We start from the raw sequence: 17,819 nt of genomic DNA, 5'->3' as shown, positions 1-17,819 counted from the left end.
TCAGGGTGATAATGAATTCCCTCTCTTTTCCCACCTCTTCCTAGACCATTTCTACTCTTGACTTTAAAATTTATTATATGCATGTATATGTGGTATATAATTTGTCTTAGTTTTTTTTTTCTTTAATAGAGCCATACCTGTATCCTGACACTTGCAATTTCAGCCAAAACTTGAAGACAAAGGGAAAGAGTGAAAATCATCTGTATGAGTTTGGATAAAGCACTTAATTTCTTAATTATCTCATCTTTAAGTTAAGAATGATAGAAACAACATTATTGCATATATGCAGTATGTAATGTATAAGGAGATAAACTACACATATGTAATAGAATGATTCTTTATATCTCTCATGGAGGTCCAAGAATAAATGATCTCTGAAGAACCTTTCCAACTGTAACAGTATGGATAAAAACATAAATTACCTTATTGCACATGTGTAATATGCAATATATGCCTTCATATCACTATATAATGTAGCTTATGTACATATATCAAATTATACAGTTTATACCTCCGTATACATATATGTACATAATGTGTTACATATGGAAAGATTATATTATATCATATGTTATACATATATAAGATGTTATATATGGAGTATTTCCTACTATACATATACCTTAATACCTTAATGTATGTTATATAAGTGGATGCATATATTTATATCATATGCATGTATATAATGTGAGGATATACAAGAGTAGTGTATATCCTCATGCATATTTTATTACATACATGCAGTAATATAGTTTATATCCTCATAAACATTGTATATATATTGTTTTTATCCTCATGTGTAGTGTTATAGTTGGAAAGGTTCTCCAGAGATCAATGTCTAACATTGATATCTAATGTAATATCAAAGAGTCTAACATCCTAATTTCAAGCAAAGTATTATTATTCCTAGCTTACAAATGGGACAATAGAGAAGTGATATGCCTTGTCCAAGTTCATACAGCTGTGAATGGTGATGGAATGAGACCTGGAATTCAGTTCTCTGATCTTCCTCTGGAATTCTCTTTCCCCTACCCCATACTTCCCCTAGCACTCTTTGTTTTGTGATAATGTGTGTTTAACTTTTCTTAGGATTTACTTACAATATACTATCATTCTCCACTGGACCATCTCTTCTATGTTCAGTGCATTTTTTTTCAGTTTAAAAGTCTAATTCAAAGCCAGCACTTTTTAAAATTCTGTGAAGACTAGTCTTTTCCTTATAGCCATGAAACATCCATTTTAAAGCAAATGCTGGGCTGACAATACTAAACGCCATTCATTTCTTCAATTCTATTGGAAAACAAAAATCTACTCTTCTGTGTAAGATTTTTTAAGAGTTATTTTGAATTGGTTAGCTGTTCAAAAAAGCATGAGAACAATGCTCACTTGTAACAGCAAATAGAGAAATCAATTCTATCTAGTGAGCTTTCTAGTACATCACAGCATTGCAATACATCCCTGAAAAGAGTGAAGATTGCTTTCAGTGAGTGTGGGAGTGCTCTTTCTAGACATTGATTTTAATGAATTAGAGCTAAGGTTTGCCACACAACACTGGGTAACCTTGCCAGTGTATTTATGATATCTTTTATAGCAACTGAATACCCTAAAACAATAAAATATGAGTATTTCTTTCATATTAAAAACTATGAAGCATATGGACTATGTACGTATGGATAGATAGACAACTAGATGGATACGTATCTCCTGTGTCTTTTCATAAAAAGAAAAAAAATGGAGTGAAGGAAGAAGAGAAAAACTAGAAATAAAAATAGAAAAAGAGGGCAAAGAGCATAGGTTGGAAGGACCAAGGGTAAGCTAATTAGTTAATTCTCTGTTTTGCCTGGCTTAGAACAGTCCTTTTAAAATCCAATGATCATAGGTTAATGGAATTAAACTTACAAGTTATTCTACAGGGTTTCTATGTCAACCCTCTTATTTTCCCGATAAAGAAACTGAGGCTTAGGGACAATAAATAACTTCTTTACTATCTCCCAGGTAATAAGTTTCATAGATGGAATTTGAATCTAGGATTTCTGTTTCCACAGTTTCTGGGACTCTAACTCCAATTTATGAGTTATTTTATTCTCTTAGATTTACCCTATTCTAAACTCTACTTTGCAAGAAATTCCTTCAGTAATCTGTTTCCATTTCATTGAACTTTAATCATCAGCATTAGGGCATTTTTCGTATTTAACCAAAGGCTTTGACCAGTTAAAATGATTTTTTTTTTTCGCGAGGCAGTTGGGGTAAAGTGACTTGCCCAGAGTTATACAGCTAGGGAGTGTTATGCTTCTGAGGTCATATTTGAACTCAGTTCCTCCTGACTCCAGGGCTGGTGCTGTATCCACTGCACCACCTAGTTGCCCCTAAAACGATTATTTTTTTAAAAAATATTTTTCTTGTTTTTTCCCTTATTATTAATGGAGCTCAGGTCAGTTTCATTTTTTCTTGAGCTTCCCCATGTTTTTATCTACTCCTAATTCAGGGACCAAGAAGGAAGGAAGGAAGGAGAACTGGAGTTTGCAATCCTCCTTTTCCTTAAGATGGATATAAGCCACAAAAGGATTTGTCAGATTTTAAGTGCAATACAGTCTCAGGACGGCCAGTATCTTTTTTACCAGAATTCCTATCGGGCCTGAGAATTTTTACTCTTTCCTTTTGCCCTCATATTTTGGCTGTAATTGCATGTGTCAGGATATAGCTATGCACCTATTTAAGAAAAAAAAATAAGACATTAACAATCTTTTAATAAATATTGATTTTTTTCGTAGAAGCCATAGATTTCTTTCAAATAGTGAGTCTTTCCAGTGCATTTAAAAGAGTATTCAACTTATATTTTATTGAAATGCAAGTCTTTGAAGGTGGTGTTATGTGGAAGTGAAGAGGATACCAAGTTTAGAGCTCTTTTAGAATCCCAGCTCTGCTACTTAAGATACTGGGAAAGTCCAGTAACCTCCATAGACTCATCTGAAAAATCAAGAAGTTGACTTGGATAATCTCTTGATCTAGATAATCTCTAAGATTGATCTCAGGCTCTACATCCTATAATCTATACTATACAAATACAATGATTTGCATAAATATGACATCTAAAGCAGAACTCCCTTTGACTCTTTCTGAATCTAATATAAAATTAAATTGCAACTCTTCAGATCTATAGTTGTATTTTTTCATGTTTTCTTGTGCTTTTTGTGTTTTGTTTTTCTCTCTGATTTAAGGGTCAATTATGTCAGCCATAGAGCTGGTAGAGATATGAGCTTTTGGATATGTATATATAATACTTATAATGATTAACTTCTGTAATTATTGTCAAGTTGGCTAAGTGATGCAGGGGATAGAACACTGGGCTTAGAATCAGGAGGACTTATCTTCATGAGTTCAGTTCTTTCCTCAAACACTTACTAGCAGTATGACCCTGGGCAAGTCACTTAACCCTGTTTGCCTTATTTCCTCATCTGCCAAAAAAAAAAGCTGGAGAAAGAAATGGCAAATCATTCCAGTATCTTTGCCAAGAAAATTTACAAAATGGGGTCACAAAGAGTCAGGCATGACTGAAACAAAGAATTACTTTCTCTGAATTCTGGCACATGTCAACAACCATCATTTATAGTGCTTTTAGTACAGATATGCCTTGGGCCAGGAGACTACCTTTCTCACTGTCTCCTTGTATAATTGAACAGTGTGAGAACTCAAAGGGATATTAGAGAACAACCAATTGAACCATCTCAACTGATAAACACAAAAATTGACTTAGGGAAGGTGAGTGACCAGTTTAATGCCAGGTCTATTAGGAGGAAGCAGATCTCTAGACTCCCCATCTAGTGCTATCTTCACAATCCAGAAATATACAAAGAATCACATATGATTTTGTCAGTTTGGGGAGTTAGTTTCATGGAGGCAAATCCAGCTCTTTTTTTGACTTATTAAAAAGGAAGGAAAGGAGAGGACAGGAGAAGAGAGGATTTTAAGCACCTGCTCTGTGCCAGGCACTGTGCTAAGTGCTTTACAAATATTATCTCATTTTGTCCTTTTCAACAATCCTGTGAGGAAGGTACTATTTATTATCCCCTTTTTGCAGTTGAGGAATCTGAAGGAGAAAGGTTAAATGACAGCTAGAAAGTGGCTGAAGCCAAATTTTTTGACTCAGGTCTTTCCATCTCTAGACCCAATGTTCTATCCACTGTGCCATTTAGCTGTTTATTAGATAAGTAGTTGCCTGCTACACATAGGAATTACGGGAGTGGTACATGGACATACAGTTAATGTTAGAGGAAGGATCAGGACTCAAGTGTTTTTGGTTCCGAGCCTAGTCCTCTATCCATAGCACACCATGCTGCTTCTATTTTCCATCATACATAACATACAAAATTACCGTATTTGGATATTGGGAAAAAAAATCAAGGGCATAAGGAAGGACCAAGGATTTAGGGATGTTTGGGATCACCGTCATAAACACCATCATCATCTTGTTAAATCCCTTTATTTTATAGAGAAGGAAACTAAAGCGAAGTTACTTGCTCAGGGTGACAGAGAGCTGGGCTTCAAAACTTGTGTATCTCTGATTCCACATCTCTTGTTCTTCTCCCTCATTAGATGATGTTTCCTTCCTATAAATGATTCTTCCTCTTTATTCCTCGCCATTTTACTACTTGTGGTTTTCAAATCAACCTAGTGAAAAATTTGTCTTTGTTCATTAAAAGTTGGTGAGAAATTATACTGACTATTTATTCATAAGAGTATGTTAGAAAGACACAGTTCTTGCTAATGAATTCGCGGTTTTATTTGTAGATGCCTACATGGTTACTGAATATGTCATATTTTTAACAATTACATTAATTGAAGAGAAAAGCATTTGCACCTTCTTGAAGACAAACTAGCTTTTGGTTTCAAAAAGGAAATTATGACTGGAAATATTCTGGTGTCAGAGCAGTAGAATTCATCTAGTAAAGATCTTAAGAGAGTTGCAGGAATTTTTTCCCCTGTATATTTTAAAGGGCTTTGTTTTTAACCCATATATATTCCTTCATCTTTGCAGCCAGGACATGTCAGTTGGATCAGTTCTCTTGTGGAAATGGGCGCTGCATTCCCAGGGCTTGGTTATGTGATAGGGAGGATGACTGTGGTGACCAAACAGATGAAATGACATCCTGTGGTAAGTTAATGATAAAATAGGATCATACTAGCAGATTGCATGTCTACTGGAAGATTCCACCATGGCACTTCCTAAAAGTCCAAATAAAATGAACTGCTGTGGAGTGTTGATTTTTTTTTTCTTAAAGTCAAAAATGTAGGAGATGTGTTACTTTGCATTACTGCCTTTAAGGACCAAAATCTATTTTAATGATATGTTAAAACATTACATTCATGAGGCAGGAAACATATTTTCAGTTAAATATATGGAAACCAAACACTGCAAAATTTATTGGGAAAAGCTATTTAGCAGGTTAACAAGATATTTTTATGGTCAATAATATGCTTAGCAATGTGCAGTAAGATTAAACTTTTAAAACTATAAGGAAATGTTGTGGATTCAGAAGACGCAACTATAGGCATTCTGAAGCAATTAAGGGGAAAAAAGCCTTTGAAATGAAAGAATCTGGCACATTACATAGCTATATAATTTAGCAATTCATTCTTTTGGCAACATTATATAGTGTATTTGATTTCTGACTGACACGATTCATTGTTAATTTAACATAATTTGTAAGTTGTCATGATTTTTAAAAAGTCACTTTGCCACAGTCCTTAGTCCTTTGAGGATATGTGGCAGAAACGTATTCTTATACAATGTAACAAATGTAATTGTCATAATGTGTACTCATACACTAATGTGTTTTGTTATCATTTTTCTAACTATTCTCAGCTATAGCAGGGATATGAGGTTTTTTTTGAAAATCTGTGGTCCAGTTCAAGATTCAGTCAAGCCTTTTCCTAGGTACCCTGGGCAAACTTTATTTTTTATATTATATTTCCATATTCTGTCCAAATAACTTTTAAAATGAGCTGAACAAAGGCATTTAACCTTATCCAGGAAACTTTTAGAAGCCATAGATTAGTAGCAGAGATGAATAAAGGATAAAAGAGGTTGTCAGGAGGCAGATAGATGACAGGAACAGACAGAAGAAGGAAGAAAACAGAAGAGAAAGAGATGACGAAAACATGAAGTAAAGAGTCCCTAAAGCTTCCTGGGGGATTAGGGCAAGTGAGAAAGGTCAAGGGTTAATTCAGTTCAGTGGAATCAATGTTCCTCCCTTGCATTGCTCCTCTGCATGTATGCCTTAGCCTGTCTAGCCTGTTGGCATAAAAAAAAAATCAGAGACCCATTGTATTTATATTTGAAAGGGTTCTTAGAAATTGTCTAGTCTAATCCCCTTATATTTACAGATGAGAAACTGAGTCCCAGAAATGGGAGGTGACTTGCTTAAGTTTACAGAGGCAGTAAGAATAATATCTGACATAGTATAAAGTTTGCAAGGCACTTGGTATTATTTTCTCCTTTCATCCTCCTAACAAACTCATAAGGTAGGTTTCAAACTCATTTTGTAGCTAAGTGGGCGCTGAGAAGTTATGTGAATTAACCATGATTACATAGCTAGGAAGTACAGAGGTAGAATTGGAGCCTAGGCCTCCTAACTTCAAATCTAGGCATTTTTTATGATTCCACAAAAGGTCACTGACCTCAGCTCACATTGTATCTTGGCTACTTGCTGCTGAAATGCAATGAAATTCACTCCCCACTTACCTCTGCCTCATACTGTTCTTCCATTTTTAAGATGTAGCTTGAAGCACTATCTGCATAAAGTCTTACTTTCTAGTGTCTTCCCTTCCAAACTATCTTTTATTGATCCACAGCACATTTATTAACTTTATATTTATTGACATATAGGTATATATATACACATAAATTCCTGTGTATACATATATGCACATGTGTAACTATATACACACACATACACACACACACACACACTCACGCACACACGTATATATATAATATTTGTATGTGTGTGTATGGGTTAAAAAAAACCTTTAAAATGCACTAAGATTTTGGGGACATCCAGTATGTATTTAATGTCTCCCCCACATTAGAATTTAAGCTTATGGGAGAAGGGCATGTTTCTTATTTTGTATTTGCATTTTTAGTAGTTAGCCCTGAATATTGCACATGGCAAGCACTTAATAAGTGCTTGTTAATTGGTTAATTGCTTGTATGACTGTAGGCCACAGTACTATTGCTGAAAAATAATAATTAACGCCTAACTCACGGGAATGTTGTATCAACTACTTAAGGGCAGCATTCTGTAAACTATAAAATGCTATAGAAATATCAACTATTATTATAAAGAGATAATTAATGTAAGTACAATTTGTTGTGTTGGCATCCCCAGAGTGGGTTGTTACTATGAGCTTTCAGGGAAGTAGGTACCTTCGAAATTCCCCCATATTCCTTCCTTATGTGAGGCTTATCCTTTCCAAGTTCTTGTTTGTCTTATTTATGTTAAAGCAAGTGACATAAATTATGTTTTATGTTTATATGCTTTCCTATTTGTGGTTTAGTATTTACTGGTCTAGGAGATAGGATTATGGTACATATCTCTTGCTTATGGGAAATCCAAACTAGATATGTGTCTACTTCTCCCCTCACACCTTACTGTACTCTCAAAGATGGTTAATGTTTCCTCTCCCTTTAAAGGAGACAAAGCCTCTTCTCAAATTTCTGGTCTCATAGAGGCATTGATTCCTCAAAAGCAGATGTAGATGGGATTTAGATTTTGCATTTGTCAGCTAGTTGGTCATACCTAAGAATGCAAATGGTTGTAGCCAAGAAGTGAACAATGTAATTAAGCACTGGCTATTTGGGGCTATCAGCTGGAAAGGACAGATATCTTTCTCTTTATCTCTTCTTCCTCTACCAAAACAGAAGGCAGGTAGAGTCAGCAGGGAGCATCCCACAGTTCAACTAGGAATTGGGAGGGGGGGCCCAGCGGCTTTGATCTAATCTGCTTCATAGGTGCCAGGAAGAAGTAGTTCAATACCACCAAACATCAGCCACCTGTCATTGATCTCTGTCCTTCTCATTAGTACAGATTCTCTGTCCTGTAACAAAAGCATGCAAGAGAACCAGTGGGGGGCAGAGTATAAGGTAGGAAGAGGGGCATTCTATGATGTGTATCCCTCTCTAACACTCCAACCCATTCCCATACTTCATTGTCATTCACAAGGTAGAATCTTTTCTGTCTTTTTCTTCCCACAAATGTCAATGCCAAGATTAAAAAAAAAATTGGCATCTGACATTACTATGACATTGCTCACTAGGAAATGACTGGCAGCCAAAGCTTTATGTTATTATTCCTAATTATAATAATATGCCACACTAAGCAAAAAAATCAATGTAAGGAAGAAGAAAGGGGGAGTCAAGTATTGTATGGTTTCTCTCTTTTTTACAGACCAGTCTCGTCATCCAAAAACCAGGTTATAGCATGTACATATATTTGTCCCCTAATGTATAGTCTCCTCTTCCCTTTTCCTTTTCCCAATTCCTAGAATCCCTAACCAGGACATGCCTTAGAATTTATGTACTGAATATATTTTAGAAACCTAAGAGGCAGAATCCCAATTTAGACAGAGTCCCATGAAAACCAAAGTGGGAAAAGTTGAGTGTAAGTTCATGAAACTTTATATGTTGGGTCATTTCCTTTTAGATACTAAACCTGTGTAAATGTTTTACTTTTCAAATAAGCTTAGAGTAATTGCAGAATCACTATGAGAATATTTTCTTCAATTTAATATGCACATACACATATATTTTATTATCCTTTGTCTATTGGTGTGCGTAGATATATATGCACAAACATACATATGCATACACACATACGTATACACATGAATGTATACACACACAAACGGACAAATAATAATAGCCTCCTAACACTTAGATATAACCCAAACACAGCTATAAATAGCAGTTTTAGAGCTAGAATCAAGGAGCATTCTCTTGGCAGGCATCACAAAAGATGTCCTCAAATCAGCCTTGTAATAGATAATGTGAAAATCAGAGATAATTAAGACAAATTCCACTGAGAATTAGTTATTGTCATTGCTCAGAGATATGTATAATTGATTATGTCTCCATATGGTAGTTTTCCATTTTTACTAATTTTTTTTTGTTAAGTAGGTACTTAGATCAGTTTTTTTCCCTATGCTATTGAAAGCATTTGTGTTTAATCACATAATATTTTAAACCAATATTTTTTATTGTCATCCTCTTTAAATTCTGGTGCCCTGACACAAATATCCATTGTCCCTTCCTAATTATAGCTCTGAGTGAAGGTAAACATTCAATTATAGAATTAGAGATCTAGATATTGAAGAGGCCTTATCATCAAGTCCAAGCCTCTCATTTTACTCTTGAGGAATTTGCTGAAGGCACTAAAGAGAGTAAGTGACAGAGTCAGGCCTTGGACCCAGGACCTTTGACTCCATTTGCACCCCTTTATATGTTAAATAGTACTAAGAATATTGTCATGGATGACATTTCCACTTTATTTAATATTTTTTGCTTCTTTCTGTCCTTTGACAATTCAGAGCTTTGATGATAGAGGCTGAAGCAGAAGGTATTACCAAAATCTGGGCCTATCTGTTCTGAATAGAGAGTTTCATTGTTGTCCTTAGTCTTCTCTAGTTAACAGTTATCATGGAGATGTTATCACCACCCCTGGGTGACAAATCCAGAATACCTATTTGGGGAGGGCCATGACAGAGGTAGCACAAACTTTTCCACCAGTGGTGAACTTGACTTTATTCTCATTAGAGGCGAACTTCAAAAGCACAGTAGTAAAGAAAGTGGAGGTATGGTCTAGCCATCATTGGTGGAATTTAGTGTCAGATTCAGGTCAATGAAAAGAAGTTATACCTTTACCACCTATGCCCTGTGAGACAAGAATGCTCTTTTTTTTTTTCAGACAAAGAAAAGGTTTATTAGAACATCCATCATATTGAGAAGACTCTTAAGGAGCCTTAAGTGAGCTATTGGCTGGATTGTAAGAATCTAAGCAGTGGCTAGATTTTAAGAACCTAAGCTAAGAATGCCTCTTTTTAAAAGAAGTTTAAACTACTTAGCCTGGAATTCAGATCCTTCCGTAACGTGGCTCCAACTTGTATCCCTTTCTCTGTTGTTTTCTTTGCCCTGTACTCAGTTGTCTACACTCTGGCCAAACGGATGCTTATCATTTCCCATAGATGCCCCATACCAAACCCTACACACACTCACTTATTTTTTTTTGCCTCTGTGCCTTGCTCATGATGATTCCACTATGTAAATTGTTCCCTACCTCTTATCTACTTGTCACAATAATGGTCACCTGTAAAACCCCAGCTCACATTCTACTTCCTCCATGAAGCTTTCCCTTTAGTTAGGAATGAGTTTTCAGTTCTCAACTTTCTAAAATATTTGGCTTATACTTATCTTAAGATACTTATCAAACATAAGCTAGTATTTTATTTATGTGAATGTCTTACCCCCTCAATTAGATTATAATTCATTTATAACAAAGACTATGTCTTAATTATCTTTCTATATTTTGTGATGACTTGAACATAGTAGAAACCCAAATGTTTTGTGGATGATTGAATAAATCTTTTTTTTTTTTTAATGTAACTGTGGCTCAGAATTCCTGCTTTGGGCTCACATGAATGAGGTTCAGTCTTGGGGATGCCTCTCTCTAGTAGTAATATTCATGGCTCATTTCAGCTTCACCTGGGGCTCAACAATCTGAATGTAACAATTTGTGAATTTCTACTCAAGGTCTTTAGTTCCCCTACAAGCTTCAGAGGGTATTTAAACAAGCATTTAAATATATAAACAGTTTACTACAAGATGTCAAAGAAATAGAAAAGAGCCTTATATCTGAGTCAGACCAGCAAAGATATATTTATATACTATCTTCCTGTAAGTGTTATTTCCTTTTTCCATACTAACCCAGTTGTTTAGAATCCCTGCAAATCTCGCATTGGCAGATGGTCTTGTCCTTGATTTGTGTATTACAGTGGGCAGGTCCAATGTCTGATGCCCTTCTCCTTTTCTTTGGAGATTCTTTTTCTCTTGTTCTCCATTTCTCTATATCTGTTTCTGTCTCTATCTCTATCTTCCTCTCTCTATCTCTCCATTTTTGTCTCTCTATATCTCTTTCTCTCTCTGAAATTCTATCTCTTGACTATTGGTCATGTAACATCAGATTGTTTTGGTTCCCACAACTTTTTCTTAGTTATGGAACTTGGTCATTAGGAGAATGGTGCTGACCTTGACAGTAATATAAAAATTAGAAGAAGGGGAGGGTTTTGGGGGGAATGTAATGAGTTCAGATTTGTACATAATGAGTGTAAGGTGTCTACAGGATGTCCAGTTCAAGATGTCCAATAGACAGTTGCAGATGTGAGATGGGAGGTCAAGAGAGTTTAGAGCTAGATAAATAGGTTTGAGAAATCATTAGTATAGAGATGATAGTAGAATCCATTGGAGCTTCCTAGATCACCAAATGAAATAGTATATAGGGAGATGAAAGAAGGTCCAAGACAAAACCTTGGGAATACCCAGAGTTAGTGCTTACAGCCTGGATGACAAATGCCCACGGGAGATGAAAAGGAGTTTTTAAACAGGTAGGAGATCTAGGGGAGATATAGTGTCAGAAAAGCCTAAAGGAATAAACTATCAATACTATCAAACAAAAACTATCAATATTATAACAAAACTATCAATTCAGTCAAAACTATAGCAGTGTCAACAGCTACAGAGAGGTGAAGAAGAATGAAGCCTGACTGAGAAAAGGCCATTAGATATGGCAATTAAGAGAGCAATAGTAATTTTAGAGAGAGTTCTGTTGAATGATGAGTTCTGAAACCAGAGTTAAGGAGGAAATGAGAGGAAAGTATAAGTGAGTTTGGTTTGCAACAATCTCTTTTCCCCCCATTCATTGTTCACTTTCCTCCTTGTCATTTTGTTGGGAAACTACTCAGTACCTTTTCTTCATGGTCTTCTTTCCCAGCCATCTATATTCTTGGCTTTTCTGTTCATGTGCTTTAGAGCTTTTCTTCTAACTATGATTTCAGTGGCACAACTACTTTTGTAACTGCTAAGATTCTCTGGGGATTTTCTGCATATAAGTAGATTGATTCTCAAGGGCTGTTCAAGTGGAGGTCTCTCTCAACGCTTTCTTTGCGTACCCACTGTGTTTCAATTTCCATGAACAATACTAATTTTAGTAAGCGCCTTTCCCTCTTCTATGAGAAAAGGAATATTTTTGTACTATACATTCCAGCATGAGTATCATTTCTGTTACAAATTATGAAGTAAAGGTGTTGAATAAAAGCTCCCTGCCTTAGAGTGCCCTTGACTTCATCAGTATGAACACAGAATCAAATCTTCAGTGGATTTCTATAATAGCACCTATATAAAAAACTTGAATCATTTTCACACCCATTTGCCAGTATAACAAGTTAATTACACATTCAAAGTTGAGGTTTTATGTGGGCAAATAGATGCATAATTAGGAAAGTCCTATGAGAATACAGTCTTAATCTTTAAACCATCTTTGAACCTCTTAGTATTCTTCCCTTGCAAAAATGAGGATCTGCAAATTCATGCTGCATCCAAGAGGGAACAGGTGCAAACTCTGAGGGCTGAGTAATAGATTCTTCTTGTGTTAGATCTGAATGATTCCTCTTCAAGGATAAGACCCAGGGTAATGGCCATGCATACTCAAATGCCATCCCAACAAACATCTGACTTTATAGCTGTGTTTATGCTTGCAAAGCCAAGTGGAGAAAGGAGTTGATTATCAGGATAATTAGAGTTCCCCAAGCTCAGTTTTGTCTCAGTTATTCAATATCTTAGACAAAAGTTCTTTGGAGATTGGGGGTGCATGTAGGCTGCAGTATGGGGATAATTGCTTTCATTCTTCACTTTACTTTGCATGCATATTATTTAATTGTAAACAAATTCAAAGTCTTCAGAGCTTTCTGTCTTCCAGGTTGCTTGTTTTACCTAACTTGCAATCTTTCCTTTTATTTGGAGATTAAGAATAACATGATCTATTCTGAATTTTCATTTTCCGAAACACATCCAAAGTTTGAGAAAAAGAATGGGAAGATAACTGAATACTTAGAATGGGCTAAAAGTAATAAACCTAATGATGTTCCATTTGTTAGAAGAGTAGCATTTTAAACCCATGGAGACAATGATGTTTCCATCCCTAATTGTTAATATAGTTGTAGTTTGAGCTGAAAGAAAAAGAGGAAACAATATAAAAAAGAGTATTTGTTACCTCTCAAAAAGAAGCACACAGGGGAAAAAGAGAAAAGGCAGAAGGAAATACTTTTTGCCTTGTTAAAAGAGTACAAAGTATAATTGGTTTTTATAGAGGGTTAGAAAAGTAAAATTCCTATATCTGGACATGCTATTAGTTTCTTTTTTTATATCATAAGAAAAAATTGGATATCAATATAAATGTTTAATATATTTTCCCCATATTAAAATGTATTGTGTTCCTTTAATATGTATGGACTATAACATTATATGCTATATCTGCATACACACACACACACATAACACGAGAAAATATATTCTTTGAACTAGATGGATCAGGATTTTCTATGCTTTTATTTATAATTATACATATATGCAACATGATTATTGATTTAGTGCATGGAAATAGCTTAAAAAAATTTAGAAGTGGACAGTTTAGGGGACATCTAGTCTATCTCCTCTTCTCCCATAGTACAGATGGGGAGAAGGAAGTGCAGGAAATGAAAGTTGTTGCTCAAAGTCTCACAAGTTAGTGGTAGAGCTATATTAGTTTCTGTAACCTCTTTACTTTCTGTTACACTACTTTGCCTCCTTTAAATACAATGGCTACAGCTAATCAAAGCCTTTAATTGGGCAGACTGAAATTTTTAGTGCACTTAGACAGTTGCTTTAGAGTTACTATTTCTCAAGAAACTATTTCATGATTTCTCATTTCCCAGGGCCATGACCCAAATGATTATTGGAGTGAATAGTTTTCTTTCTTTGCTTATTTATTTTAATTGTTATACTGTGTTGTACATTGTAAATACAAGTGTAAATATTTTCTTTTTTTTTTCATTTTTCCCCAAAGTGGGAAGAAACACAGTGTCTGTCTGTCTATCTATCATCTATGTGTGTATACAAGTATAAATAACTTATACACGCATATATTAGGCATATATACTTTGCTGTGGAGATGTAGAAGGAAGTAATTGAGAATGTATCATTCAAAATAACTCCTTTAAAGTGAGACAAGTCATGAGGAGCATCTGCTCTTCATCAACTACAGCAAAAAACATTCAAAAACATGTAGAAAATTCTCCTTAGTTAGCAATGACCTTGAACACTTCAACCTCAAAGATCCTTTAGTCTAATCTGCATATGAATAGGAATTCTCTTTACCATACTCCCAACAAGTGGCTCTCCAGACTAACCTTGAAGACTCCTGGGAAGGGAAACCCATTTCCTTCCATATTTAAATAGCCCCTGGAGGTTAGGAAGCTTTTATTTACTTTAGAAAGTCATGTTAGGGTTGTTACTCTCCAAAGCATTTATTATAAATTATTTTTTATTTTAGTTGCCTATGTGTGTACATATTTACTTTTCCTTTACTAAACAAAAAGTTTATTTTATCTAAATTTCTCATCTCTTCAATAACTATAATAACTAACACTATAACAGTATTTGCACATAGCATGAGTGCTTCATGATTCTCTCTTTCTCTGTTTCTCCTCTTCTCTCCTGTCTTCTCTCCTTTCCTCTTCTCTCCTCTTCTTTCTCTCTTTCTCTCTCTGTCTTCATTACTGTTAGATATTTCACCTTATATGGATCACTCACATCTCAAACTCAACATTTCTAAAACTAAGTTCATCATTTTTCCCCTGTAAACTTCTCTTTTTCTGTTACTGACTCAACCATCCTCCCAATCAAACAGATCCAGAACTTAGCAGTCATCTTTGAATCTTTCTGGACCTCCTTCATTCCACACTTTCTACCACTTGTCATATCCTGCCAACAATATCTAGCCTCTCTCCTCCACTCCCCCTAGAATCACCCTACTTCAGATCTTTTGAAACTATTTTAAAAGCTTCCTAATTTTCCTTCTTGCCTTTATTATACCCCACATTCAAACCATTTTAAGTACAACTGCTTAAGTAATCTTCCTAATATAACACTCAGATAATGGCAGTTCTCTATAGTCTTCCAAATAAAGCTTAAATCTTAACCATGGCATTCACATGCTTTTACAGTCTGTCTTCAACCTACCTATCAAATCACATTTCTTATACTCTTATACTCGAAATAGCCAAATTGAGTACACTTTGTCTTATTTCTTAACCTGAATTATCTTGTCTTTTAATTGTTTATTTTATTCTGAACTTAAGAAATAAAGCAAGCATTTCTATAACATAGTGTAATGGGGGGGAAGGATGATTGTACATGAAACTGCAAATCTGTTATATACAACTTGTTATTCCTTCCTTTTAAATATATCATAAAATTATAATGAAACTTTATTTTTTTTTACTTTTTTCTCTCCCCCTCCCACACATGCGTGTGTGTGTGTGTGTGTGTGTATACGCATAATTCAAGATTTCTCTCCAAAATGGTTGGATCAAATTATTTTACTGAATTAGGGAAAAAAAATTCATTTGGAAAAACAAAAATCAAGAGTATCAAAGGAGCTAATTAAAAAAAATTAATGAATGAGGCTTAGTAGTACCAAATGTTAAACTCTGTTATAAGACAGTAATTATTAAAACTATCTGGTACTGGCTAAGAAATACAAAGGTAGATCAGTGGGACAGAATAGACATACAACGTACAACAGCAAATAAATATATTAACTTTGTATTTGACAAGTAAAGGCAAGTTGGTGGATAAGAATTCATTATTTGGTTAAAAAAATTGTTGGAGAAACCTGGAAAGCAATCTGGGCATGGACCAATATCTTGCACCATTTAGCAAGATAAAATCAAAATGGATATGTGACCTAGGTATAAAAAGAGATTTAATAGGTGAACAGCTTATGAATAAACAAGAGATAGAGAGAAGAGTGAGGTGTAACATGGGTAATTTTGGTTACATTAAATCAAAAAGAGTTTGTACAAATAAAACAAATGTAGCCAAGATTAGAAAGAAAAGCAGAAAATTGTGTGGGGTGGAGGGGGCAGGGATTTAGAGACAGTTTCTCATATAAAGGTCTTGTATCTCAAATATACAAAGAACTTTGTCTAATGTATAATATGAGTCATTCCCCAGGTGAAAAATGACTGAAGGATATGAATTGTAATTTTACAATGATGAAATCAAATTTATAGTCATATGATAAAATGTTCTAAATCACTCTTGATTAGAGAAATGCAAATTAAGACAACCTTGAGATATCATTTTATACCTAAGATTGGCTAAAATGATTGAAGGGGAAAGTGACAAATGTTGGAGGGGATGTGGAAAAGTTGGAATTCACTGTTGTTGGAACTTGAGTATGTTTTTGTTCACATTCGTTTCCCATACTTGGAAGAAATTTCCCCTACTCTTCATTTAGGCCCAACTCAGGGAGACTTTTTAAAAATGTCTAAACTTTCCCTTCCCTCCCTCTAATGAAAATTATCTCTTTCCCTATAAAGATGTAATCTACATCACTTTGATGATTGTCTCATATATTGGTTCTCACATTATATATTTTAATCTGGTTACTAGAGTATGAGTCATATATCCCTTCCCTATTAGACTCCAAACTCCTTAAAGTCCAGTATAGTCTCTACTTCTCATCTTTGAATCTCCAGACCATAACACAAAGACTCATGAAAATATAATAGATGTTTAATAAATATAGTTTGATTTTAATCAGTCTCATTCAGCCAATCTAACATCAATAATTATTTTAAAGATTCTTAATGTAGTAAAAAAAATTTAATCTCTGTCTTTAACTGTACATGCTAAAATTAAATGGATAATTACAATAACTACAGCTTCAAATAAAAGAAAAATCAAATTCCAATGAGAAGCAGCTTAATGTAGTGGATAGAGATGTAGATTTTAATCTAAGAAGTCCTAGGTTCAAGTACTGTCTCTGACATACTGCCATTATAACTATGGGAAAGTCACTTGCCCTTTCTCAGTCTCATTTTCCTTATTTGCAAAATAGGAATAATAGAAGTATCTAGTTCACAGAGCTCTTATGTGGATCAAATGTTACATATTTATATCTGTCAAAATAATCACATATCTATTTCTGTCTGTTTATACATATATGTTCTCATTTATATATATATATATATATATTTCTAAAAATTTTAAATTCTATATAAATTCTAGTGATTTCATATTACTACTCATAAAGTATTGAGATAATTGAGGCAAATATACTTTTGCTTGAATTAGGTAGGCATTTTATTCATCACTTCATTTTGTATTTGAGGACACTCATCTAACTGCTTTCATAATAATAAATCCCAAGCAAACAAATGCATATTCTCCAATACTTCCAGTTTTGCTATAGGCAGGGACACTCTAGAGCCAGCTCAAATAAGTTGATTATTAATTTTGATATGAACTTTTACACCTTGGAAATCAGCAAATGTTATAAATAAGAGGTTTATTTATTATATTGTGAAAAACTTACTTTTTTAGGTAGCATATGGGTTACAATCTGTATCATTTAAGGTAGAACCTACATTTCCTGAAATCTAGATAAATCAAAATATTAAGACTATTATTCTTGAGATTTATAAGATTGGTTCCTTCAGTTTTAGGG

General features: G+C 34.5%; 1 protein-coding gene across 1 annotated transcript in view; it reads left to right on the top strand.

The window, feature by feature from the left end:
• LRP1B (LDL receptor related protein 1B) overlaps nt 1-17,819 on the top strand; it is a 2,172,360-nt gene that overhangs the window by 1,298,925 nt on the left and 855,616 nt on the right. Inside the window, 1 exon segment of the mRNA XM_020984719.1 lies at nt 5,036-5,152. Coding sequence (XP_020840378.1) covers nt 5,036-5,152 — 117 coding nt within the window.

Source organism: Phascolarctos cinereus, unplaced genomic scaffold (genome assembly GCF_003287225.1).
Source record: "Phascolarctos cinereus isolate Bilbo 61053 unplaced genomic scaffold, phaCin_HiC Scaffold_726;HRSCAF=1367, whole genome shotgun sequence".
Taxonomy (NCBI): Eukaryota; Metazoa; Chordata; class Mammalia; order Diprotodontia; family Phascolarctidae; genus Phascolarctos; species Phascolarctos cinereus.
Note: the sequence above shows the minus strand (reverse complement) of the source record. Positions and strands in the feature narration are given on the sequence as shown.